Source organism: Miscanthus floridulus, chromosome 4 (genome assembly GCF_019320115.1).
Source record: "Miscanthus floridulus cultivar M001 chromosome 4, ASM1932011v1, whole genome shotgun sequence".
Lineage (NCBI taxonomy): Eukaryota > Viridiplantae > Streptophyta > Magnoliopsida > Poales > Poaceae > Miscanthus > Miscanthus floridulus.
This window is the reverse complement of record NC_089583.1, coordinates 81,195,033-81,220,354: the sequence shown is the minus strand read 5'-3', so window position 1 is coordinate 81,220,354 and position 25,322 is coordinate 81,195,033. Positions and strand designations below refer to the sequence as shown.

Here is a 25,322-nt window from a genome sequence, read left to right as displayed (position 1 = left end):
TTGCAAGTGCCTTCTTCTTGGTGGTCTTGTCATCATCACCATCATCATCATCACTTGAGGAGGCATCACTATCCCAAGTGATCACATATGAACCACCCTTCTTCTTCTTGAAGGTCATCTTGTCCTTCTTCTTCTTCTTTTCCTTCTTATCCTTCTTCTTGTTCTTCTTGTTGTCATCATCATTGTCGCTATTGTATGGACATTGAGCAACAAGATGATCTTTGCTTCCATATTTGAAGCACCTTCTTGACTCTTCCTTGTTCTTGGATGAAGATTTCTTTCTTCTAGCATGGTACCCTTTCTTCATCATGAACTTACCAAATTTCTTGACGAAGAGAGTCATCTTCTCATCTTCATCATCATCCCATGAGCCATCATCTTCACTTGATGTTTCTTGCTTAGCCTTGCCCTTGGATGATGTGGCCTTAAATGCCACACTCTTCTTCTCATCTTTCTTCTCCTTCTTTTCTTCCTTCTCATCATCATCTCTATATGTATCATCGGTCATTATATCTTCCAACACTTGGTTAGGTGTCATGGTGTCTGATGAGGACATCACTCCTTTGGATGTACCCGCTGATCCTCCAACCATCATGCAAGGTCCAATGACTCGGGCTCGAATGCGTCAACTCAATTTAGAGGCCAGCTCATTCTTAAGCGATCATTTTTATACTTTTGAGAATAGACTACTATCTAATGATGTTATCTTTCTTAGGAACATTGGAGAGGGTCATGAAGGACTTAGAGGACATGGTGGAGGCAAAGATGACCAGCAAGGACGTCCAACAGGAACCAGAGGCCCGGTCCAACATGATTTTGAGTCTGCCTCGGCCTCTAGGACCAGTCTGTCTTAAACTGATCACCCAGGACGCATCCGGACTCCATTTTTGATGATCCACATATGGATGGAAAGCTAATTTGATAAGAAAGCCAATACAAGTGGTTTCACATCAAAAGCTATTTGGAATCAATAGAAATCGTGGTCACAAGTTAGCATCCAAAATCTACCAGGGTGCTGTGACACCGTCTTTTGGTCTGTTGGACCATGTATCATGTTTGGGTCCATTAGGGGCGCATCTAGGGGTCTTGCATGACCCTAGAGTCTTCATAAATAGCCTCCACCCCTCCATTAGGGTTTGGGTTTTGCTTAGATTAATCTGTCAAGAACAGTTTCGCCGTTCATCGGTTTGTGAGACCCCAACTTCGTGAGATTAATCATTCATTTGCAATTTGGTTGCTTTCTTTCTTGTTCTTGCTTGTGTTCTTTGTTGCATAGGCAGGGATTAACCTTCTTGGTGAGGTCAACTAGATCCGTGTCTTGGTTGATAACCAGAGGAGTTGTGGTGCTAAGATTGCAGGGTTAGATCTTTCGATCTGAAGCTAGATCGGTGTGTCATTCTCTGCCACAACGATAGTTAACTCTACCTGATGGAAGATCGGGATCCCCATTCCTATTAAGTGGTATCAAAGCTAAGGTATACCATTAGGTTCACATTTATCTCCTAGTTTTGAGTGTTTCACTTTTGTCCCATAGTCCAGTGCCATATTTTTTCCTTGTCCTAGAACCTTCCGCGCCATAGCCTTTGCGTATTTCGGTTTTAGAGTCCATCGTGTTGAGGTTGTATCCTGGTCAAGGTCTTATTACTGGTTAGGTCATGTTAGAGTCCAGTTTGTTTTCCCCCATCATTTCCATCAAATCTTTGCTGTTATGACCAATTTTGCGCACATTGTTCCTGTTTTGTCCTCTAATTCGGAGCCAATTCTTAAAACTGGTCTTGTTTTCGCATACGAACTCTGATTTCGACGTTCCATATATCAAAATCGATTAAAAAATTTAGATCCGTCTATCCCCGCATTGCCGGGGTTAGAAAATTTTAAATTAGTCAAAAAGCGGTCACAAGATCCTCTTTTCGTGGTCATAAGGTTTTTGTCGATTTTGAGTAAGTTTTCTAAAAATTCCACAGGCCACGTCTTTCACTTGTTTAAGCTCATATTTTTGTGGTTACTTCTTTTGTGCTCCTAAGTGAAGAAAAAATATCAAAAAATAAAATAAAAAAGTCAAAAATTTCCAAAAAACAACGATAGCCCCAAAAAATAGAAAAAAAAGAGGGGCAAAAGATGAACAATATCTAGAGGAGCACATAGAGAAGACCAAAGTGAGCCGTGTTAGCGTGTTCTGTTTGGTTCCTTATTTGTGTTGTTGTTTCCATCCACCATACTTGTTTTCACACACCTGTCTCCTTGCTATCCACCATACTTGCTTGTTTGTTACACACCTGATACTTGGAGCATGTTAGACCAGCAACGAGAATAAGTACTTTGGACTATAATTCAGCATTACTTTCTATTACTGACTTGTGTACCAGATATACATATTACTCTTTGTTTGCCTTCCAAGCTTCACAAATTCTTTAGATCAGTACAAAAAAGGGCTTTACAATCTCGGTACCACTGCCTCACAGGTATCACGAACCAGCCGCCGGTTGTACCGCCCACTGCTTGTGTTGGTAAAACTTTGTAAGAGCTTAGTAAGACGCTTCCACTTACTATGAAAAGTGACACCACTGCAACCACGTAGGTAGGGATAACTTTCACCTGTTTGTTCTGTTTTTGTGTTTACAATGGTAGGAGGTGATCAGACTGGAGATAACAATCCTAAGGGTTTCAACGAGTGTGTTAGCCAAGAGCAACTACAAGCTGTTGTAGAGGATGCCCAAAAAAGGATGAATGAGGTCATCAGGAAGGCCATCACTAATGCACTCATTGAACTCAACATTGGCAATAGCATGGAGAGATTGGACAAACAAATTTTCACGCTAACCGACAAGGTTACTGAGTTGGAAGCATTGGTGGCGGTCAACAACAATGACATCTCCGGCAACAACACCGATGGTCTCTTGCCAGAAGACACAGTGCATGATGTCATTGGGAACATAGATCGAGCAGCCTTCCGACAAGCAAGATTACGACAATGTCTTCGCCGCAACACGACATGTATGGGTGGTGTCCACCACCACCATTAAGGTAATAATCACCGTGTACCCGATGATCCTTATGCTAAGATTAAGTTCACAATACCATCATTTTTGGGTCATTATGATGCTAAGGGATATCTTGATTGGGAGATGATAGTAGAACAAAAGTTTAGTGCCCACCTTGTGCTTGAGCATCATAGAGTTCGATAAGCTACTAGTGAGTTTAAGGATTTTGCCATTATTTGGTGGAATGGGCTAGCTGCACAGGATGCTTTATCTGGTATGTGGGAAGAACTTAAGGTAGCTATGCATGATCGCTTTGTTCCTCCTTCTTATCATAGAGATTTGCGTAAGAAATTGATGCGATTAGAACAAGGAGATAAATCTATACATGATTACTATAGTGAGCTCCAAAAGGGATTGATGCACTATAGTGTTGTGGAGGGGAACAATATGCCATCTGTCATTTTTATTCGGGTTTGAGGCGTGAGATTTAGGACATTTTTTATTATAAAGAATTTAACACTGTCAACCAGTTGTTTCAGTTTGCTATGCTTGTAGAAAAAGAATTACAGGGGCGTGAACAACAGAGCAAGAGCAAGGTCAACACCATATACATGCCACGCTCGGCACCATCTTTAGGGCTAACCAAGCCAACCACTTTTTAGGTGCCTCCACCAGCGAGCAAGCGACCAACATCCTCTGGAGTTTCCACTACACCTAAGGCACCTCCCACACGACCTTCAGATTCAGGTAAAAATTCTTTGTAGGTGCCTACCAAGAGTGCCTCATCCGTTGCATCGATGGGACGCACTTTGGGCATTTAGTGCCACCGTTGCCATGCAATTGGCCATGTGTAGAAGGACTGTCCAAGTCAGCGGGCATATATTGCTATAGAAGATGGTTACATCAGCACCTCTGATATTGAGGATGAAGAAGACCGAGATACAGATGAGGAGGACGGTGAAGTCCTTGGTGATGAGGCCACGGCGGTCCTATAGGAGCATCATTGTACAGCGGGTGCTTAGCTCACAAGTCCAGCAACCTGAGAAGCTACAACGCCATAACTTGTTCCAGATTTTCTTCGTCATCAGCAACCATCGAGCACGTGTCATTATTAATGGAGGTAGCTGCAACAATTTGGTGAGTTCTAATTTGGTCAAGAAGCTTGGCTTGACCACACGCCCACACCCACGTCCATACCATATTCAACGGCTAAATGATTCTGGTAAAGCAAAGGTAACACAAACTTGTAGAGTTTCATTTTCCATTGGTTCTTATGCTGATTCTGTTGATTGTGATGTGGTACCTATGCAAGCTTGTTCACTTTTATTAGGGTCATCCTTAGGAACATGATAATGATGCTACACACCATGGTAGAAGTAATAAATACACTTTTATTCATAAAGGAAAGAAAATTACTTTGGTACCTTTGACCCCTGCTCAAATTGTACAATCTGATAGAGAACACACTGCTAGTTTGAATGAAGTTCAATCTGAAAATCAGCAAGTTGCTAATTCTATTTTCCCACCTAAAAAGGATAAGTCTACATCTATTTCTAAGGCTGAGGGAATTAAATTGAAGGGTGGTGTTATGCTTGCAACAAAATATGACTTTGCTAAATTTCTGATGATGATATTTGCTATGCTTTGGTATGCAAACGAGCTATGTTTTTGCTTGATGATATTGTTAGCTTGGTGTCCTCCTGCTGTCACTAACCTTTTATAGGAGTATGAGGATATTTTTCTAGCTGAGATACCCCCAGGGCTGCCACCTATGAGAGGAATAGAGCAACAAATTGATTTGATTCTAGGAGCAACCTTGCCCAACCGTGCTGCCTATCGAACCAATCCCGAGGAGACTAAGGAAATTTAGTGGCAAGTCCAAGACCTTTTGGACCATGGGTATTTACGTGAAAGCCTTAGTCCTTGTGCTGTTCCTGTACTTTTGGTTCCTAAGAAAGATGGAACTTGGCATATGTGTATTGATTATAGAGCCATCAATAATATTACGATTCGATATCGTCATCCTATTCCTAGGCTAGACGACATGCTTGATGAGTTGTGTGGTTCTATAATTTTCACTAAGATTACTTGCGAAGTGGCTACCACCAGATTAGAATGAAACTTGGAGATGAATGGAAAACTATGTTTAAAACCAAATTCGGGTTGTATGAGTGATTAGTTATGCCTTTTGGTTTGACAAATGCACCTAGCACTTTTATGAGCTTAATGAATGAGGTTTTAAGAGCTTTTATTGGTCATTTTGTGGTAGTTTACTTTGATGATGTATTGATTTACAGCAAGTCTTTTGATGAACATATGGATCACTTACGTGCTGTTTTTAATGCTTTACGTGATGCACGTTTATTTGGTAACCTTGAGAAGTGCATCTTTTGCATGGATCGAGTTTCTTTTCTTGGCTATATTGTAACTCCACAGGGAATTGAGGTGGACGAGATGAAAATTGAAGCCATAAAGAGTTGGTTGGTTCCCTAAACCGTCACACAGGTGAGGAGTTTTCTTGGTCTTGCAGGATTCTACCGCTACTTCGTCAAAGATTTTAGCACCATTGCTGCCCCATTGTATGAGTTGACGAAGAAAGGAGTGGTGTTTCATTGGGGAAAGGCACATGAGGAGTCCTTTGACACTTTGAAGGACAAGCTTACACATGCACCATTGCTGCAACTTTCAAACTTTGGTAAGACTTTTGAGCTAGAATGTGATGCTAGTGGAGTTGGCATTGGAGGTGTTTTGATGCAAGATGGTAAACCCATTGCTTACTTTAGTGAAAAATTACATGGCCCTATTCTTAATTATTCTACGTATGGTAAGGAATTGTATACACTTGTTCATTCTTTAGAGATGTGGCGTCATTATTTGTGGCCTAAAGAATTTATTATTCATTCTGATCATGAATCGCTTAAGTATCTTTGCTTTCAAAATAATCTGAATCGTAGGCATGATAAATGGGTTGAATTTATTGAATCTTTTCCTTATATTATCAAACACAAGAAAGGGAAGGATAATGTGATTGCTGATGCTTTGTCTAGAAGATATACATTGCTGTCCCAACTTGATTGTTGGATTTTTGGTCTTCAATCAATAAAAGAATAATATGCGCTTGATCCTGATTTTAAGGATGTGTTGCTTAATTGTAGAGAGGGACGTACATGGAATAAGTTTATGATCAATGATGGGTTTTTGTTTAGAGCTAACCGCTTATGCATTCTAGTTGGATCCGTTCATCTTTTGTTGTTGCAGAAGGCACATGGAGGCGGATTGATGGGACATTTTGGTGCCAAGAAGACAGAGGAGGTGCTGTCCACACACTTCTTTTGGCCAAGGATGAGGCGAGATGTAGAGCGGTACATGGCTCGGTGTGCCATATGTCAAAAAAGCTAAGTCACGGTTGAACCCACATGGTTTGTATATGCCTCTTTCCTGTTCCTTCTACTCATTGGGCTGATATATCTATGGATTTTGTGTTGGATTTGCCAAGGACTAAGAGAGGGAGGGATAGCATTTTTATGGTGGTTGATTGTTTTTCTAAGATGTCACATTTTATTCCTTGTCATAAGAGCGATGATGCTATTCATATTGCTGACCTTTTCTTTAAAAATCGTTCGCTTGCATGGTATGCCTTCTACTATTGTTTCAGATCGCAACGCAAAATTCTTGAGTCATTTTTGCGCATGTTGTGGAATAAATTGGGGACCAAGCTGCTGTTTTTTACAATATATCATCCCCAAACTGATGGGCAAACTGAGGTTGTGAATCAAACATTGTCCACCATGTTGAGAATAATTTTGAAGCGCAATTTGAATATGTGGGAAGAGTGTTTGCCGCATGTGGAGTTTGCATATAGCAGAGCAGAACATTCCACCACCAAGATAAGTCCTTTTCAGGTAGTGTATGGTTTTAACCCCCATGCTTCTATTGATCTTTTGCCTTTACCTACCACTAAGAGAATACATAGTGATGCTAGAGAGCGTGCTGATTTTATTCGTAAGTTGCACGAAACAACTAAAGCAAATATTGAAAGAATGAATAAAAAGTATAGAATTTTTGGTAGTAAAGGTAGAAAAGAGATTAAACTTGAATCGGGTGATTTGGTTTGGTTACATTTGAGAAAAGATTGATTTCCTGAGCTGCGTAAGTCTAAATTAATATCAAGAGTAGCTGGTGCTTATAAGATAATTGAGAAAATAAATATTAATGCCTACAAACTTGAGTTGCCACCTTATTTGGGAGACCAAGATGAGCTTGAGTCAAGGACGACTTCATTTCAAGAGGGGGAGGATGATGAGGACATCACTCCTTCGGATGTACCCGCTGATCCTCCAACCGTTATGCAAGGTCCAATGACCCGGGTTCAAATGCGTCAACTCAATTTAGATGTGAGCTCGTTCTTAAGCGATCCTTTTTATACTTTTGAGAATAGACTACTAGCTAATGATGTTATCTTGCTTAGGAACATTGGAGAGGGTCATGAAGGACTTAGAGGACGTGGTGAAGGCGAAGATGACCAGCAAGGACGTCCAACAGGAACCAGAGGCCCGGTCCAACATAATTTCGAGTCCGCCTCGGCCTCTAGGACCAGTCTGCCTTAAACTGGTCACCCAAGACGCATCCGGACTCCGTTTTTGATGATCCACATATGGATGGAAAGCTAATTTGATAAGGAAGTCAATCCAAGTGGTTTCACATCAAAATCTATTCGAAATCAATAGGAATCGTGGTCACAAGTTAGCGTCCAGAATCTGCTAGGGTGTTGTGACACCGTCTTTTGGTCCGTTGAACCATGTATCGTGTTTGGGCCCATTAAGGGTGCGTCCAGAGGTCTTGCATGACCCTAGAGTCTTCATAAACTACTGCCGCCCCTCCATTAGGGTTTGGGTTTTGCTTAGATTAATCTATCGAGAATAGTTTCCCCGTTCATTGGTTTGTGAGACCCCAACTTCGTGAGATTAATCATTCATCTGCAATTTAGTTGCTTTCTTTCTTATTCTTGCTTGTGTTCTTCATTGCGTAGGCAGGGATTAGCCTTCTTAGTGAGGGCAACTAGATTCATGTCTTAGTTGATAACCAGAGGAGTTGTGGTGCTAAGATTGCAGGGTTCAATCTTTTGATCTGAAGTCGGATCGGTGTGTCATTCTCCGCCACAACGATAGTTACCTCTACCTGACAGAAGATCAGGATCCCCGTTCTCATTAGTGTCCAAACCACTTCTCACTAGAATAGTGACCAATGTGCCAAATCTTGAAGGTAAACATCTCAAGAACTTATGGGAGAAGTCCTTGTCCTTTACCTCTTCTCCAAGTGCTTTGAGATCATTGACAAGCACTTGAAACCTATGGAACATCTCCGGTACACTCTCATCCTCCTTTATCTTGAAGCTTACAAACTTCTTTTTGAGAATGTATGCCTTTGCACCCTTCATGGCTTGAGTGCCTTCAAATGATTCCTCCAACTTCTTCCAAGCCTCATGAGCCATCTCAATATTCTTGATTTGCTCAAATGTTCTCTCATCAATTGCATCATGAATGGCACTTAGAGCAATGTCATTGTTTTGGAGAAGCACTTCTTCGGCCACGGTGGGATTCTTTGGATCTTCAATCTTAATTTTGGTTTCTACCACCTTCCATACTTTTCTATTGATTGACTTGATATGTGTGGTCATCTTTGATTTCCAATACGGATAATTTGTGCCATCAAATTGGGGTGGCTTCTTGGTGTTGTTGATTTGAGCCATTTTTACACCAAAGGTTGTTAAGCCTCAAATCACGGTGACCTCGGCTCTAATACCACTTGAAAGGTCCTAATGGCTAGAGGGGGTGAATAGCCTATTAAAAAATTCTACAACAACACTTAATAATCTGGTTAGACAATTATGAGGCGAAGCAAGTGTTGCGCTAGCCTACTAAAAATATAAGCCACCTACCACAATTCTAGTTTATATAGTTTCTATTCACACAATAGCTATGACACTACACTAAGTTAATGTGCTCTCAAAGGCTAACTAAAGAGCCACACTCACTAAACTAACAAGCTCTCACAACTAGCTACACTAAAGAGCTTGGCAACTAGTTTGTGGTAAAGTAAAGAGAGTGAGTAATTTGTTTATACCGACGTGTTGAGGAAGGAGCCAATCAATCACAAAAATAAATACCAATGAAGACCAATCACCTCGGAATCAAATGATGAACACAATGATTTTTTACCGAGTTTCACTTGCTTGCCGGCAAGCTACTCCTCGTTGTGGCGATTCACTCGCTTGGAGGTTTACACGCTAATTGGCATCACATGCCAAACCCTCAATAGGGTGCCACACAACCAACACAAGATGAGGATCACACAAGCCATAAGCAATCCACTAGAGTACCTTTTGGCTCTCCACCGAGGAAATGTCAAGAACCCCTCACAATCACCACGATCGAAGCCAGAGACAATCACCACCCTTCGCTCGATGATCCTCGCTGCTCCAAGCCGTCTAGGTGGTGGTAACCACCAAGAGTAACAAGCGAATCCTATAGTGAAATACGAACACCAAGTGCCTCTAGATGCAAACACTAAACAATACACTTGAATTCTCTCCTAATCTCACAAAGATGATGAATCAATGATGGAGATGAGTGGGAGGGCTTTGGCTAAGCTCATAAGGTTGCTATTGTCAATACAAATAGCCAAGAGGGTGAGCTTGAGCCGGCTATGGGGCTTAAATAGAAGCCCCCATGAAATAGAGCTGTTGTACCCCTTCACTGGGCACAACACAGGGTGATCTGACGCTCCGGTCAAATCGACTGGATGCTGGACCTCAGCGTTCGGTCATGCGATGCGTGCCACGTGTCCCCATTCTTCAAATACTGAGCGCCTGATCCCAACGGTCAAAAGGTGACCGGACGCACTACTACGAAGTGACCAGACACTGGACCTCAGCGTCCGGTCATTTCTAGTAAGCATCTAGAAACGATTTTTCATGTGCTCGACCGGACACACCCAGCGTCCGGTCACACGGCAACTCCCCTATGCGCTGCCATGTCAACAGGACTGGACACACCCTGTCAGTGTTCGATCACTAAGTGACACAATGTTCGGTCAGAGACCGATGCTGTGCGTCCTCTACTGCCACTGACCGGACGCACCGGTCCAACCGAGACCAGCGTCCGGTCACTTACAGTGACCTCCATCTTTTCTGTCTAGGGCGTCGGTGGCACCGTTGGACTATCCACACTCTATGGGCGAACACTCCGCCGGTGAAGTTCCTAAGCCTTGCTCAAATGTGCCAACCACCAAGTGTATCACCTTGTGCACATATGTTAGCATATTTTCACAAATATTTTCAAGGGTGTTAGCACTCCACTAGATCATAAATGCATATGCAATGAGTTAGAGCATCTAGTGGCACTTTGATAAATGCATTTCGATACGAGTTTCACCCCTCTTAATAGTACGGCTATCGAACCTAAATGTGATCACACTCGCTAAGTGTCTAGATCACCAAAACAAAATGGCTCCTACCATTTATACCTTTGCCTTGAGCCTTTTGTTTTTTTCTCTTTCTTCTTTTCAAGTCCAAGCACTTGATCATCACCATGGCATCACCATCATCATGTCATGATCTTCATTTGCTTTACCACTTGGAATGTGCTACCTATCTCATGATCACTTGATAAACTAGGTTAGCACTTAGGGTTTCATCAATTCACCAAAACCAAACTAGAGCTTTCAATCTCCCCCTTTTTAGTAATTGATGACAACCCTTTCACAAAGATATGAATTGAAATTCAATTAAATCCATGTTGCGTGCCCAAGCATATTTACCATGTGTAAAAAGATATGGACAAGTTTCATGAATCTAAAATGGTAGCAATTGCTCCCCCTACATATGTGCTAAGAGTTTAGATTGTAGCTTGCACATATGCTTAGATAGGAAATATAGGAGACAATGTCTACTAAATGATGCTAAGGTATAAAAGATAGACATTTGAAGCGTGATACCAATCGGAGTGCATCATTATACCATCCTTAGCACCATGGTTAGCTCGATACCACTTGGAAACACTTGGAAATGAAATCACTAGATAAACTTATGCATGCTAGATTTTTATTTCATCATTCAAACCTATAACTAGCATACACCACACAAGCATTAATATTGAAATTTAAAACTTGTGCCATGCAAGCAAACATATGAAATGCACATTCAAATGCACCATACAAGTTCATGAGCTTGCTCCCCCTACTTGTGTGCTCAACATTTTAATTGATCTCTTTCCTTTGTCATATCTCTCCCCCTATTTCAAATTCTCTCCCTTTGTTGTCTTTTCACTATCTTAGTACACTAATATCTTTGTTTCTCTCCCCCTTTGTCATCAATGACCACAAATGTTCTAAAATGTAGATATGTTGAGATTATCAATGTCAATCAATAGGGTGAGGATCATTTTTCTAAATTTGGTCCAATCTAGATCATTTGCCAAAGATATTTAACTCTGTTTGATCCAAGGACAAACTTCTTCACACCTCCAAATAAGGGTTATCTTGTACCATGTTGAGTTAAATACTTAGAGCTCATTTTCTAGATTAAACACTAGGTTTACAAGCTCACAAACATGTCATATGCTACCACTAGATTAAGTCAAGCATAGAAGCAATAGCGGTACCATACAATCATCAAATTCATTTGATTTTCATGAATGAGCCTATTAAGTGTGAAATATGTCTAGATGCACTAAACATGTTCTTAGTAAGGATGTATGCCATGCCAATCAACTTTTACCTTGAATCGCTCGAAGGAGAGGCATGTCATATAAATGGAGGTGCATCAACACATATTTGAGAAATCCAATATGTTCAACTCATTCCTTAGCTTGCAAAACTTTTTTCTCATCCAATGGCTTGGTGAATATATTGGCAAGTTGATCTTCGGTGCCAACACTCTCAATGCAAATGTCCCATTTTTGTATGGTGGTCGCGATGGGGGGAACCGGTCGTATGGTGGTCACGACGGGGACAATGGGGTCCCTTCGGGTGATCGGTGAAAGATAGAGAATAGCAAGTAAATAACAGCATGTACATTACTTATAGCGGGGTTTGAGCAGAGAGTTTGCTTGGAATGAAGCGCGGATGCCGCGTCGTCGAAGTCGTGCATCCCGGAGTTGATGGGGGCGCCCCTCCAACGGGTGCCGAAACGAGTGCCTCCTCACAGAGGTGTAGTACACCGAGCCGGTCGGCGACGAAGTTCAGGCTTTCAAAGAGGAAGGCCTAGGACAGCTTGGAGACGGGTGGAACCCACATCCCAACAGGTAGGAGTACGGAAAACTTTAGTGAGCCAAAGCGAATCGTATCGCCAGAGCCCGCCATGGCGAAGGTGGTGGAAAAGTGGGCCATCCGATGACAAAAAGTGTTGAACGTACAGCGTCTTCCCCACGAACGGCGCCAACTATCGGTGCAGAAAGTGATCAACAAGTAAATATTTGGTGTTTTGCCGTACGTTGTGATCGGAGGTGGCCTAGCACTCAATGACACAGGGTTTATACTGGTTCAGGCGACGTGCCCTACGTCCAGTTTGAGTTGGTCGGTGACTTTATTCCTGAGTCCAGGTGCTCCGCTATGAGCTAAATGTTCAAGCGTGTGCTTGAGGTTCGAACCTAGCGGTTCTGTGGTTGTGAACTAGTAAACTTAATCGATCTAATGAATCTGAAATTACCTGGATGTTGGGAGATAGCGCATCCTCTTTTATAGATGAAAGGGACGGCCTTACAAATGAGAGGGAGAGAGTATGTATGCTTTTGAGCCTTGTTGCCTACGCCGGTGGATACATGATGATGGTAGGCGTCTACAATACTGTTGAATGTCAGATGCATGTGGAAGGTGGCGTTGTCTTCTTCGGGTATGGCAGATGTTGGCGTCTGCCACACTGTTGATACCTAGAGGCATGCAAGGGGTTTTTACCATGTTCGTTCGGTATGGTAAAAGTCGGCGCCCACAACACTGTCGATGCCCAGAGGCATGTGGGAGGGTCTTATCGTATGGGAGTTAATGACGTCCATAATACTGTAGAGGAAAATGTCGACGACTACAACACTGTTTGTGTCAGAGAGGTTGCAGAATACTGTTTCTGCAGGTGTATAGGGTACGGTCCCTGGTATTGTGGTTTTGACTTGTGTGCCCTGCCTTACTTTCTCCGTTCGTTCCCTGGTCCTTTTTCGAGCGAGCGTTCCTGGTCGGTTGGTCCCAGTCGGCTCTGATTGTTTCAGTCGAAGAAGAGTAGTGAGCAGAGGTTTTGCGTACCCCTGGTCGGAGACGTGGGGTCGAAGTCGGAAGTAGTGCTTTAGCCAGGCCGTCCGGTCGGAGAGGCTGTCCGGAGGCGGGCTGGAGACCGAAGTGAGCCCTCCGGTTGGAGAGGTGGGCCGGAGTCGAAAAACGGGCGTCGTTCCTCCTCGGCCAGACCTTTCGGTCGGCGATTGGATCGCCCTTCTGGCCTGTTGTTTAGATACTTGGGCCGACCCATGAGTTATGTGTTGTCTGTTTGGGCCGAGCCTTTGTCGAAAAGTCGATCCGTGATGAACCCCTGGTTTATAAACCCGACAATAGCAGTAGTCATAAGAAATAGTACAAGATGTTACTCGTGACGGTAAACGGTTGCTCAAAGTTAGCTTCTCTTTCGATAAAAGATGCTTTTAGTTTAGTCGTTAGTCACAAACACTACCTAGCTGTTCATGTGACGAGGCTCTAGCTTGCCTGTGATTCCGTGTAGCACGACTCTCTTGCTGGTCTACAGCACGCTCGTCCTTGCTTTGCGCTTGGCTGGCCTAGCCACTCATGCATGTTCGGTTTCTCTGTTTGGGACGGGATTCCTGGCAGAGACGTTCGTGAGTACAAAGAGGAAACGAAACCGGCCGGCCGGCCGGCCGAGATGGCGCAGCGACTGACAACGCACAGCGCAGGCAGGAAAACCTACGTATTACTATGGGCCTCCCAACCCAAGGCAGTTTTGGGGTTTTGGAGCGCGCGGCTCGGCTGGCCGGCGGTCGACGTGTTTGTGTTGGTTGAGTACGTAGAGCACAGCGCGTGTTTATGTCGTCTAATTAATTAACCTTGTCGTAATCGGTAATCCCTACGTGCACGTATACGTAGTGTCCATCCCGTTCATTGCATGCCGCCATGGCGCCAGTAGGCGATCATCTAGGATCTAGTAAGGCGATCGAACTACAAAAACCCGCAAGAAAACTAATGAAACTGTTCCGGTTGGCAGTTGGCACCCCTAATTTAAAGGTCTGGACAGATACTGCCGAGATCGGTATGTATCAAAAACCGTAAGATTCCTGCAGAGGCTTGTCGTTTTCCAAGCTGTAATAAAACATAGACACATGTACACTTGAAATAATATACTACACTCCAAGCAATTGACTTTGATTCCATACATACATCTGACTTTGATGAGCTCCAAAATTTCGCAGCTAGCACTTGCACGGATTCAATTCAACAGCGTGGTTGCAGCCAAATATAATCTCATCATCTTGCAATACTAGTCCCATCCCACCGTCGTGTCATGGTGGCGATAATGATGATAATAAACTTCAATATCGCGCGAAGTTTAGCCCATCCCTTGGACACGAACTCGGCCACATCACCGATGGCGGCCTTGGTCACCAAACTTTTGCAGTTCATCACGTACGGTACACCCCAACCACATTTTTGCGCCTTTTTCTCAAATCAATTTGCAAGGTAGGAAGCGCGCGAGCGGTTTGCCAACTTGGGTGCACAACCTCCGTGTCCGCATCCGTGCGTCACCCTCGGCGGGTTCTTTTTGTCTTGTTTTGGCATGCGGCATGGCGAGCACCACAGAAATATCGTCAGCTTAGTTTATAAGTTGTATTTTCTCAGTCAACGAACATAGTATATATGCGTACTGCTTGTTTAATTAAATATATATGCGGCACACATATAGATATACACATACAATGAAGCGAACTGAGACGCTGCATGTTGGACTGTACACTAATAGCCTGTTCGCTGATTGGTTTATGGGCTGATAAGTTCAACTGATGTTGGTTTGTTATAAAAAAAACACCGTTGACTGACTGATAAGCTCTCACCGAAATCAACCCGCCAACCTGCGGTTAGCTTGCACCATATAAATATTTCCTCACACGGAATAAATGTATGGTGTCGGAATAAATAAGTGGCACCGCCAGATGATATGAATGTAGCGCGTTGTTGAATTTCGTAGCGAGCCTCTGCTGTTTTATTTAATGCTAGAGGACAAACATTGAGCCCTTGTTTAGTTTTAGGAATTTGGATTTTAGGACTACTGTAGCATGTTCGTTTTTAGTTGGTAAATAGTGTTCAAACATGGACCAATTAGGTTTAAAACATTCGTCTCGTAATTTCCCACCAAACTGTGTAATTAGTTTTTCTTTTCGTCTACATTTAATGCTCCATACACGAGCCATAAATATTCGATGTGACAGGTACTTCCTCCGGTTCTCTAAAACAAGTCGTTTTGAACATCGACACGATCTTTAAGAAACGATTTTGACTGTAACTTTTTGCTATAAAATATTTATAAAATATAGTCAATATATACTTTTATGAAACTATATTTTGAGATGAATCTACTTACATCACTTTTATATTTTTAAACTCAACCAAAAGAAGTTATTTGTAGTCAAAGTTTAAAATGTTTGACTTAAGACAACCTCAAAACGACTTGCTTTAGAGAACCGGAGGGAGTACTATAGCAACTTTTTGGAAGTTGGGGTGGAACTAAACAAGGGCTTAGAAGTGATATGCTTGACCTGACTGACACGTCGTTGATTGATACGGAGTAGAGTACATACAGAAACCAGATATCATGTTCGGTTGACTCGGCGCATGTGAATTCCACTTGCTTCTCGTAGATAATGCGGGTAACATTTATATTTTTCAAATCAATTTATTATAAAAATATATTTAATGATCTATCGTGTATAATAAATATTAATATTTTGTTAAATATATTTAGTCAACGTTAAAAAATCGTATTTTTTTTTTACTTTTTAGGAAGCAAGGATGATTATTTTTTAGAGACAGAGCGAATATGTATGTATTTTTTGAGGTAGTCCTAGTCCTCCGGAAACCCGTCCATAGTTCGTCCCAGATGGATGGGCTGGTAGACGGTGCACGGTAGTACTGCGTCTGGTCTTATCGGTACTGCGAGACCAGACCCAGGCAAGTGGTTCTGTGCCTCGTTGCGATCAGAAAGACGATCCATCCCATTGGACGGGCGAAATGGGTTGGTTCAAAGGATAAGGCCGGGCGGCCATGGCGCGGTTTGGCCGATCGAAGCTGATGATGGGCGTGCTACTAGCGAGATCGGCGCATCGACGACGTGCGTGTTGCGGCCTCCCGCTTGGGTGTGTTTTCATTTTGCGGCTGGTTTTCAGACACGTGCGCCTAGCGAGCAGGCAGGCAGGCAGCAGGAGCAGCCAAACCGTCCCGGCCGGTGTCCGTCCGGCTGCCGCGCAGCAACACGGCTCCGCGTGTGGGCGGGGCGGGTCGCCGTCCCGGAGCCAGCAGAGGTGATGGTGATCGTCACAGGATAGGAGACTCCAGGACGGCGGCCGACGTGCCGAGACCGAGAGAGTCGGCCGGTTTCTTCGCGACGTCGCGGAGAGAGAGAGAGAGAGACGCTGATGACACCCCGACCCCGGAGAGGCGTGGGTTCGGTTCTGCCTGCGACGCGCTGCCTTCGCGGACCGCGGCGTGCGAACGTGGTTTTGGTTGGTTCGCCGGCCACGGCCAGGTTCATGGTTCCGTTACCGAGCCGATCCGCTCCCGGTCCACGTGCGCGCGCTCAACTCTGCGGCCCACGCGCGTCGGCAGCGTTTCGGGGGCCTGGCGCACGGTGGTACTGCTGGCGTCTGCGCGGGCCGTGGAGCGTCGCAGTTGTGGACGCCCACGATGAACAGTGCACAGGGTGTGGCCTGGGTACGGGCTAGCCTCGGCCACGGCCCAGGAGAAGATGGTCCAGGTGGTCATGTTTGCTTGGCGGGAAGTATATGGCCCACTATGGTCGGTCGTTACCTGCCGCATCCGATTTTCCTTTGACGGAATTTCTAAATAACTCACGGATGATTGGCCTGTTCGCTCGTTGGTTTCAGTCAGCCCAAACCAGTCAGTTAACAGTGTTTTTCTCTCACAATAAACCAGCATTAGCCAGCCCAAACTAGCCCAGAAACCTATCAGCGAACAGGCCCGATATGGTGCCATGTTCTCATTCACTTTTGTGTGGTTGAGATTGTTTGTAGATTCGTGCAATTATTTTCTGTGCATCCCCCGGCGGCAGCAAGGGACATCCTTCGGACGAACCCGCGCACGTCGACCAACGTGAACTCTTTAGCCTGTTCGTTTGCTCGTAAACGATCGTAAATTTCCAGCCAGGAACAGTGTTTTTCTCTCACATCAAATCAGCCAGCAGTAAATAATCCACGATCGTTTACGACCTCCCGAACAGGCTGTTTGAGCGCGTTGAGCACTAGCCAGGGGATCTGGTTCTCGAGCAGGAAGATGTCCTTCTGGATGCTGGGCCCCGTGGACAGCGTCATCCGGTTCTGCAGCACGGGCGCCGCCGTGTCGTCGACAACGTTACCGTCGGCGACCATGTACTGCAGCAGGAAGCAGCCGTCCAGGAACATCATGACCGCGAACTCGGCGTCGCCCAGGCCCACGACCACGGGGGCGTCGGCGTCTTAGCAGCCCCGGGCGGCGCCCGCGACGGAGCGGCACCTTCTCGTAGACCTGCGCGGTGGAGCGGCCCGAGGCCCGGCAGAGGTAGTAGGCCGCCGCGAGCTTGACCTCCTCCATCTTTTGCAGGTGCGCCGCGCCATGATGGTATTCATGTTTGTTAGGCTATCTCAAAAACGACGCCTAAAATACAAGACTCATTCGTCCTTTAAGAAGTGCTAGAAGTAAAATATTCAATATCTATTCGGCATCTTCTCTAACAATAAGTTCCAAAAGATAATCCTTTCTGCAAATGAGTTTTTAGGAGAGAGGATATCCATATTTGAGTTGCGCCTCTCAGGCAATCCAAAATAGGTCTACCGTATAGGTACTTTGTTGGAGGCTAATTTTGGATATCTTGCTACCCATTTTGGGTTTGGGTGCCCATTTGAGTTTCTTGTCGGAGACAGACTTACATGATGTTTTTTTTTTCTGCCAATGAGTATTTTTTGGTTTTTTTCGTATTTCTCTTTTTTTTCTGTTGATTCTTTGATGTTTGTTACGTGATGTTTTTTCTGCCAATGATTATTTTTTTTGTTTTTTTTCTATTTTTCTGCTGGCTTTGATTGTAAAACTACATGTATGATGTATCATTTTCTTATTTAAATATTTTATTCTACTTTTGATTTGTCAATCTGTTATCGGATAAAAATCTAAATGATAAAGGCACACAAAATCTTCCCGCAGACAACTAGTCACTCCTTTCCTTTTCCTCTAAAAAAACTTGGGCTACGGGGTAGACACTCCCGAGCTATTTTAGCTTTAGGTAGAAGACATCTTACCTAGTTCGAGAAAACTTCCGAACCCCATGTGCCGTCCGCATATAGGGGCCTGATACCTGGTGAGAGGGGTAGTCCATTTTATCTGTGCTTTGAGAACGCGGGACATACATAAAAAAAAATCTAATTTTTCTTTTAATCTATAAATTCAGTTTTAAACCTTCGTCAACTGTTAATCCCAGTTCACTTTTGCACCTTTAGTTATTTTGATTTGATGATGGTTACCTCCTTCTAGCTTTCAACTTAGTCTGATTTTATCTTATTTGGCGTGGTGTCACATCAACAAAACCATTATCAAAACCGTTCAAGGTGCAAAATTAAACGGTTTTCAAAAGTTGATGAGACTAAAAAACTGATTTTGTAGATTATGAACGAAAATTAGACGACCACGACAATGAGAAAGGTAAATTAAACTTTTTTTCTGATAAATAGCTATTTTAGCACCGGAGCTACCCTTGGACATAGCAGCAGCCAGAAACAGGTTGGATGTCGTTGCCTGAGCGCACATATGTGGATGCCCGTTTGGCCGCGCCCGAGTCTAAGTTTCGGCATAGAAAATGCACCAAAGGTCTAAGTTTTTTTTTTTTTTTGACAAAAGAAGAATTATATTAAATAATAGCTAGGTACATCAATACGTTACGAGCATTCTAAAATACACTATATATCCAGAAACAGATTTTCGTATGAATGACCGTATAGACAAACACTTGGCAAAAGGCCTGAGAAAAGATGTCCAACGAACAACGACCAACATTGCTACAAGCGGAGTTGAAAAACTTCTTATTTCTGTCATCGAAGAATGAAGAAGACTTATCTGAAAATTATTCTACCTAGTTCTTCATCGTGGCCACCACGACAAAAAAACAGAAAAGAGACCGAAGAAAATTATTCCACGGCGGTGGCATCATTTCCGTCTTAATATCACCGCCTGCTGGTGAAGTTGCTGACATTCTAGTTGTCGTTCCCATCTTTAACACAGGTGTAATAGAGAAAACGATTCCATCTTTTATCTTCGCCGTCGCCGGAGACGAGGAAGATAAGATAAATCGCCGTTATAAGAAATTTGGGATATCGGCTCGGGTCCAGGTTTTTGTGTACCGTATCGGCTCGGGTCGGAGTCGTACACCCTGGCCATCAAACCGCGCCGTCTCAAGGTAACGGCAAGGCAGGCCTCCCCGTCAGGCTCCGCCCGTCCCGTCCAGCAGCACGCCACCGCGTGCCCGCCCGCCTCCCTGGCCAGCGGCCACCGTCCCGCCTACCGCGGTGTTTCTTTCATCTCCTCCAAGCCAGCGCGCGGCGCCCACCTCCGGCACCGGCGTTCCCTCCTTTTTATACGTCCGCAGCGGCGACGCACGCCAACCTTCGATTCCCAAATCCCAGTCCTACCTATAAGCCCAGAAACTCTCGAAATCACAGGACGCGGATCCAAATCAGAGGGCCCCTGCTCTCCCCCACCACACAGCCTGCCGCCATGTCGGCGACCGCTACGGACGAGACCGCGGTGGAGGCGCGCCTCCAGGCGCTGCGGCAGAGGCTCGGGAAGAAGCAGCACTTCGAGGAGGCCGTGAACGAACTCGCCGCCGCCGTACGGGACCGCTACGCCGGCGCCTCACCCACCCTCCGCAAATCGGTAACGCAGACCTCACCTCACCTGCCTCTCGAGCCTCCACGGAAAATTTCTCGTTGCCTTCTACAAGATGGAATTCGGGTGGCCGGCACCACTGGCTATCCAAAAACCAAAATTCGATGTTGATGGAACCGTAGGCCGTAGCAGTAGCACTGCTGGACATGGATTTGCTTCGATTGCAACTGCTAAATTTTAGTCATGGGGTTTCCATAGCAATTAACTAGGGACATTCGCACCTGTTCGTCAATAGATGATGAAATCAAGGCTGGCTGAACTCGCTGTGCTACTATGGTTTTGGTCAAAACTTAACGTGCCTGTTGAATAATGACATGACTTTGTGTCACGGCCCTAGACCGACAAATAGCAGTGATTGGTGGTTTGGGATACAACACAAGAGAATCAGAATGGAATTGAGACAGGAAATAGCAAGGAATCAGAGGCAGGTAGCAAGAGCTAGTACATGAGCAGAGTTCAGAGGTAGGAGAAGACAGGGCCTATACTTGTTTTGTTCGATCCCCTTTCCTGGCATATGCTCTGAACCTTTATAGCAGCACAACAGTAACCCATTTGGCAGCCCAATCCATGACACTTTGCTTTACCCCTGTTATATCAATTAACGAATGCTCTAACTAAGATCATCATGTTTGAGGTCATATAAAAGTCGCATCACAACCCCAGTATTAGTGGCCATCTGAGGAACAAACTTATCTGCAGAAAGTAGTAACACATGATGTGGGGCATAGGGATCCATAAGGCCAAGGTAACTTCTCTTGATGTGCTTAACTAAGAGTACATGAAAGACATGTATATGCTACTGCATGGCACGCACATATACAAATTGAGATATTTTCCATGGAGCTGCAAAATGCATAGCATCTTTTTTGTGGGCATTTTGATCTATATTAATGTTATAAAAAAAGGTACGATTGGCGATTCTTTTAACTGGAAACAATCTTGTCATTCAATTTGCATCCTATTGTACGACTATATGCCTATATTGGTATTATTTTACATAATCTCTTATTTATTTGGACTGCTATGGCCTTGAATGTCCTTTATGTTCACTCTTGACTGTTACAAGTGTGATCTAGAAAACACACTAGTAGTGTGGTGGTTGATCACCAAGTAGTGGTACCTGCCAGCTGGGGTAATGACAGTGGTCACCAACCGTGGTTACTGTACGTCACTATAGGGTGAGGCCGGGGTTCGGGGTTTTCTAGACCGGTTTCACTGAGGTGTTTTTAGTGCAAACTGCAAAGCCATGGGGCACCCCCCCCCCCCCCCCCCCCCCCCCCTCTGGTTGAATTTATTTATGAATTGTCGTCTATTGTCTTTGTGTTAATTTTGAGCATTTGTTACTTTCCACAGATGTATTCAACGGTTTGCCGTGTTGCAACAGTGCTTCAAACCAGATATACAGCTCCGGGATTCTGGCATGCTGGTCTGAACCTCTTCATGGGAACAGAGAAGCTGGTAAGTAATCCTGCTGAAAAGGAGCACCTGAAGACCTGCATTTCAAGGGCCCGTGAGCATCTTGATGAAAAAGAAAATGAGGATTCCATGCCAAGCAACAGAGAAGCAGGTACATAACATATTTAAAATCTTATTGTTAGATTAATAAACAAAGTCTAAATATTTAGTTAGAATGTACTATGGTGAATTGTTATTTATAATGAAACATCCAAAGGCATCTATAAATAGTTAAATACATGTGGAACCCTGTATGAAATAAGTGATCTCGTGGTAATGTTATAAGAACTACTTCAAATGCCGACCATTTAATTAGATGACATTTGTTGGGTTTATCAAGTTGAGCATATGTAAATACAAAACAAATGTGGGTCTATTTTTGTTATTCACTTAACATAGCTATATCTCAAAATTATTACCTATCTATATCTATTTGTTAATAAGATGTTGATTTTCGCAGACACCAGATTTCTTTTTGAAGGGCACCTTACTCTGGGACAGGAACCTCCACCTCCAGCATGGCTTGTTGCCCAGAATTTAACGCGGGAATTGAGCATACTAACTGAATCCTCTGGAGATCAAGATGGGAACAGCAATGGAACGGTGCCTAGAGCCGAGGAGATTACACCTGCTATAATGAACCTCCTAGAAACCATATCAGGCGACAGGGATCTAGAAACTGCTTTGGAAGAATCACTGCAGGTGTGCATGAATACTTAATGATCATTTCATGAGAATCCACTTCTTTAGTACATTGCTAGGTCTTTTGTCACTGCACACTGCTAGGTCTTTTAACCAACTAAAGAAGGGTGCACAATTATATGATCTTTAGTTTGTCCAATCTCATGACAAACTACCCTTGTAAACCTAATTTGCACTGCACTCAAGTGATAGTACTGATTTGCTCAAAGGCAGAGGTAATCTCATCATGTTTTGATGGATGTGGAAATAATTCTCTTTAAATTTATTATTACCATCGTTATTGAGACTGTACAATTTGTAGTCAAGCACAACTTTCTAACTCTGCCATGTAAGTCTGCTTCAGGTAGCTGAAACTGTAATAGGATGTGAAAATACTGATCTTGAGTTACATTTTAATGCCAGGGAATCATTGAGCATCCACCAAGAGCACCCCCAGCTTCAAAGGAAGTTGTTGCCAATCTACCTGTCATTACTGTTACCAAGGAAGTCATTGCTAGATTGGGTAGTGAGACGGAGTGTGCTGTCTGCCGCGAAAACTTGGTTGTGGATGACAAGATGCAGGAGCTTCCTTGCAAGCATCTCTTCCATCCTCCTTGTCTAAAGCCATGGCTGGTAAATTTCTTGTGAACCCTTCAAATAAGTAGGTAGATTTAGAGTGGAGGAGCATCATTGTTGCAATCAGTGTATCTAACCAACCGTGGTTTTTTGTTTCATTTAGGACGAGAACAACTCCTGCCCTATCTGCCGGCATGAGCTAAGGACGGATGACCATGTGTACGAGAGCAGGAAGGAGCGTGAAAGGGAGGAGGAAGAAGATAGAAGGGGTGCGGCAAATGCTGTCAGGGGTGGGGAATTCATGTATATCTGAACTCAACAGTACCAGAATGTAATCCCTTTGACGAACTTCGTGATTATCTGGTGCATTACTGTCGTATACACCTCTTGTTCTCCGCAAATACTAGGTATAACCATGTGCTACATGTACCTAGTTACATATCTTGTGATCTTATGCCTCTGATCTGTGCTATGGTGCTGTCTGTGTTCGTTTATCTTATCGTCTAGTTTCTAGGCTGCGTAGCTGGAATCCTAGCCGTAGTCGACATGTAATCATATCAGGCGTATCTCTGTTCGTTTGGGCTTGTTTGGCTTATAAGCCATGACTGAAAGTACTGTTGGCTGGTTTGGTGTGAGAGAAAAATACTGTTCGTTGGCTGATAAGCCATGACTTATAAGCCAAATATGACCAAGCGAACAGGCTAGTATGTCGCTTTTGATCAACAGAGAGGAGTAGCATAAGTTGTGACTTCTGAGGATTGGCTAGTACGGAAAAATTCTTTTTTTACGTTTTAGTTTAAGAAGCTGGTGTATTTTTTTCGGAGCTATGATTATGTGGACACAGAGAGACCTAGGTGAAATGAAAAATCCTAGCATGTACCTGTCTTTGGACTTCTTTTTATGTCCTCTTAATGGATGAGCCTTTGCTTCATATGGCTTGATCTTCATCACCACCATTTTTATGCCTTGCTCATCACCACCAAGTGGACCTGAAAAGGATCGCTTGGGCCTATAGGGGGAGGGGTGAATATGCCTAATCTAAAATTTCTCAAAGAAACTTATAGCGGAAATTAGTATGGACCGGATGTCCGGTTTTGACATTGGATATCCGAGGGAAACCAGATGTCCGGTCTAAGTGGAACCCCTACTAAATCTACAAGAACTACAACCGAGATGAGCAACAAAATGTTACTAAGTCCTGTAGAGATATGGAAGAGTTGACCTCCAACGATTCTTGCACCCAGATATACTAGCAAGGATTTCACAGTAATAGCTCAAATCAATAAGAACAAGTAGAGCACAAGTGACACGATTTAATTTGAGGTATGTGTCTATTTCACCTCCTTGCCTCTCTCGAGTGACCACAAAGTTCACTTGAAAAATCCACTAAGAACAAATGGGTGATACAAACTTTCCGAGGCAAGTTGCAAGCTCCCGGATAACTCCTCGCCGGCGAGGATTCAAGAATCAAGAATAATAAACTCAATGCAAGCCTTGGAGGAGTCTCAAATGCCCAAGAGAGTTGAGGGCTCAAATCTCAAGCAAATCTTCTCTCAAATCCACACAAGAACAAGTGCTCAAAGTGAAAGCTATGTGTGTGTGAGAGAGAGAGGGCGAGTAATAGCGCACGGAAGTTTTGCTCGAGGTAGGTGAAGAGTTATGGACGGAGAGTGTAACAACCCAAAAATCCATACACCAAAAATACCAACTACAAAAATTTTCTTAAAAAAAACTCCCATGTAGTGATGAGTGTCATGTATAGAAAGCCAACCTGAGGGCTGCATTAGGCATAACCCCAACCCAAGTCATCACATAAGCATAGCATGACATTTGCTGATTATGTTATTTAATTTCTAACAAATAAAGGGTTGCATACATTGTTAACTCAAATTGTGAGTTGGATCTTCATTTGCTTTATGTTATGCTTAACAATTCCATTAAAGTAATAAACCATAAAGTTATTATTAAACAAAATCCCATAAACTACAATGAACAAGTTACCTCAGTTTTAAATTCAAATTCTAAACCAAATTTGAATTCAAACAATGGAAAAGAAATGAAAAACAGAAAAAAGAAAAGGAGAAGAAGGCCTCCCAGCCAGCGGCTCGGCCCAACCCGCGCGACCAACTACCGGCCCAGCCCTCCACTTCTCCCCCTCCGCTGGCCCGCCCGTGCGCAGTAGCAGGCCGGCCCCAACTCGCGCGCAGCAGCCCAGCGACGCCCGCGCGCCCTCAGCTCGCTTGCGGCCGCTGCCACTTGGCCCCACGCGTCAGCCGCGCGCTGCTCACCCGCATGCCCCTTTCTCTTCGCCACAGTCGCTGCCAACGGACCCCGCCCGTCAGCCCTCCTGTTCTTCTTCTCCACGCCGCGCTCAACCGCCGTGCAACCAAGAGCCGACAACGGTGGCAGGGACGGGCCAGGGGTCATGCTCGGGGCATGGTC

General features: G+C 44.0%; 2 protein-coding genes across 2 annotated transcripts in view; both read left to right on the top strand.

Moving 5' to 3' along the window:
- The window catches only part of LOC136548703 (uncharacterized), a 21,998-nt gene extending 5,069 nt beyond the window's left edge, over nt 1-16,929 (top strand). The window contains exon 10 of the mRNA XM_066540136.1: nt 16,423-16,929. Coding sequence (XP_066396233.1) covers nt 16,423-16,929 — 507 coding nt within the window. The remainder of the gene's footprint in view (nt 1-16,422) is intronic.
- Nucleotides 16,930-19,672: 2,743 nt separating this feature from the next.
- On the top strand, nt 19,673-23,340 carry LOC136551840 (E3 ubiquitin-protein ligase AIP2-like). Its single transcript, XM_066543384.1, has 5 exons — nt 19,673-20,156; nt 21,522-21,735; nt 22,084-22,325; nt 22,728-22,937; nt 23,044-23,340. Exons 1-5 carry the CDS (start codon nt 19,998-20,000, stop codon nt 23,191-23,193), a joined length of 975 nt encoding a protein of 324 aa, XP_066399481.1. The 5' UTR covers nt 19,673-19,997; the 3' UTR covers nt 23,194-23,340.
- Nucleotides 23,341-25,322: the final 1,982 nt, after the last annotated feature.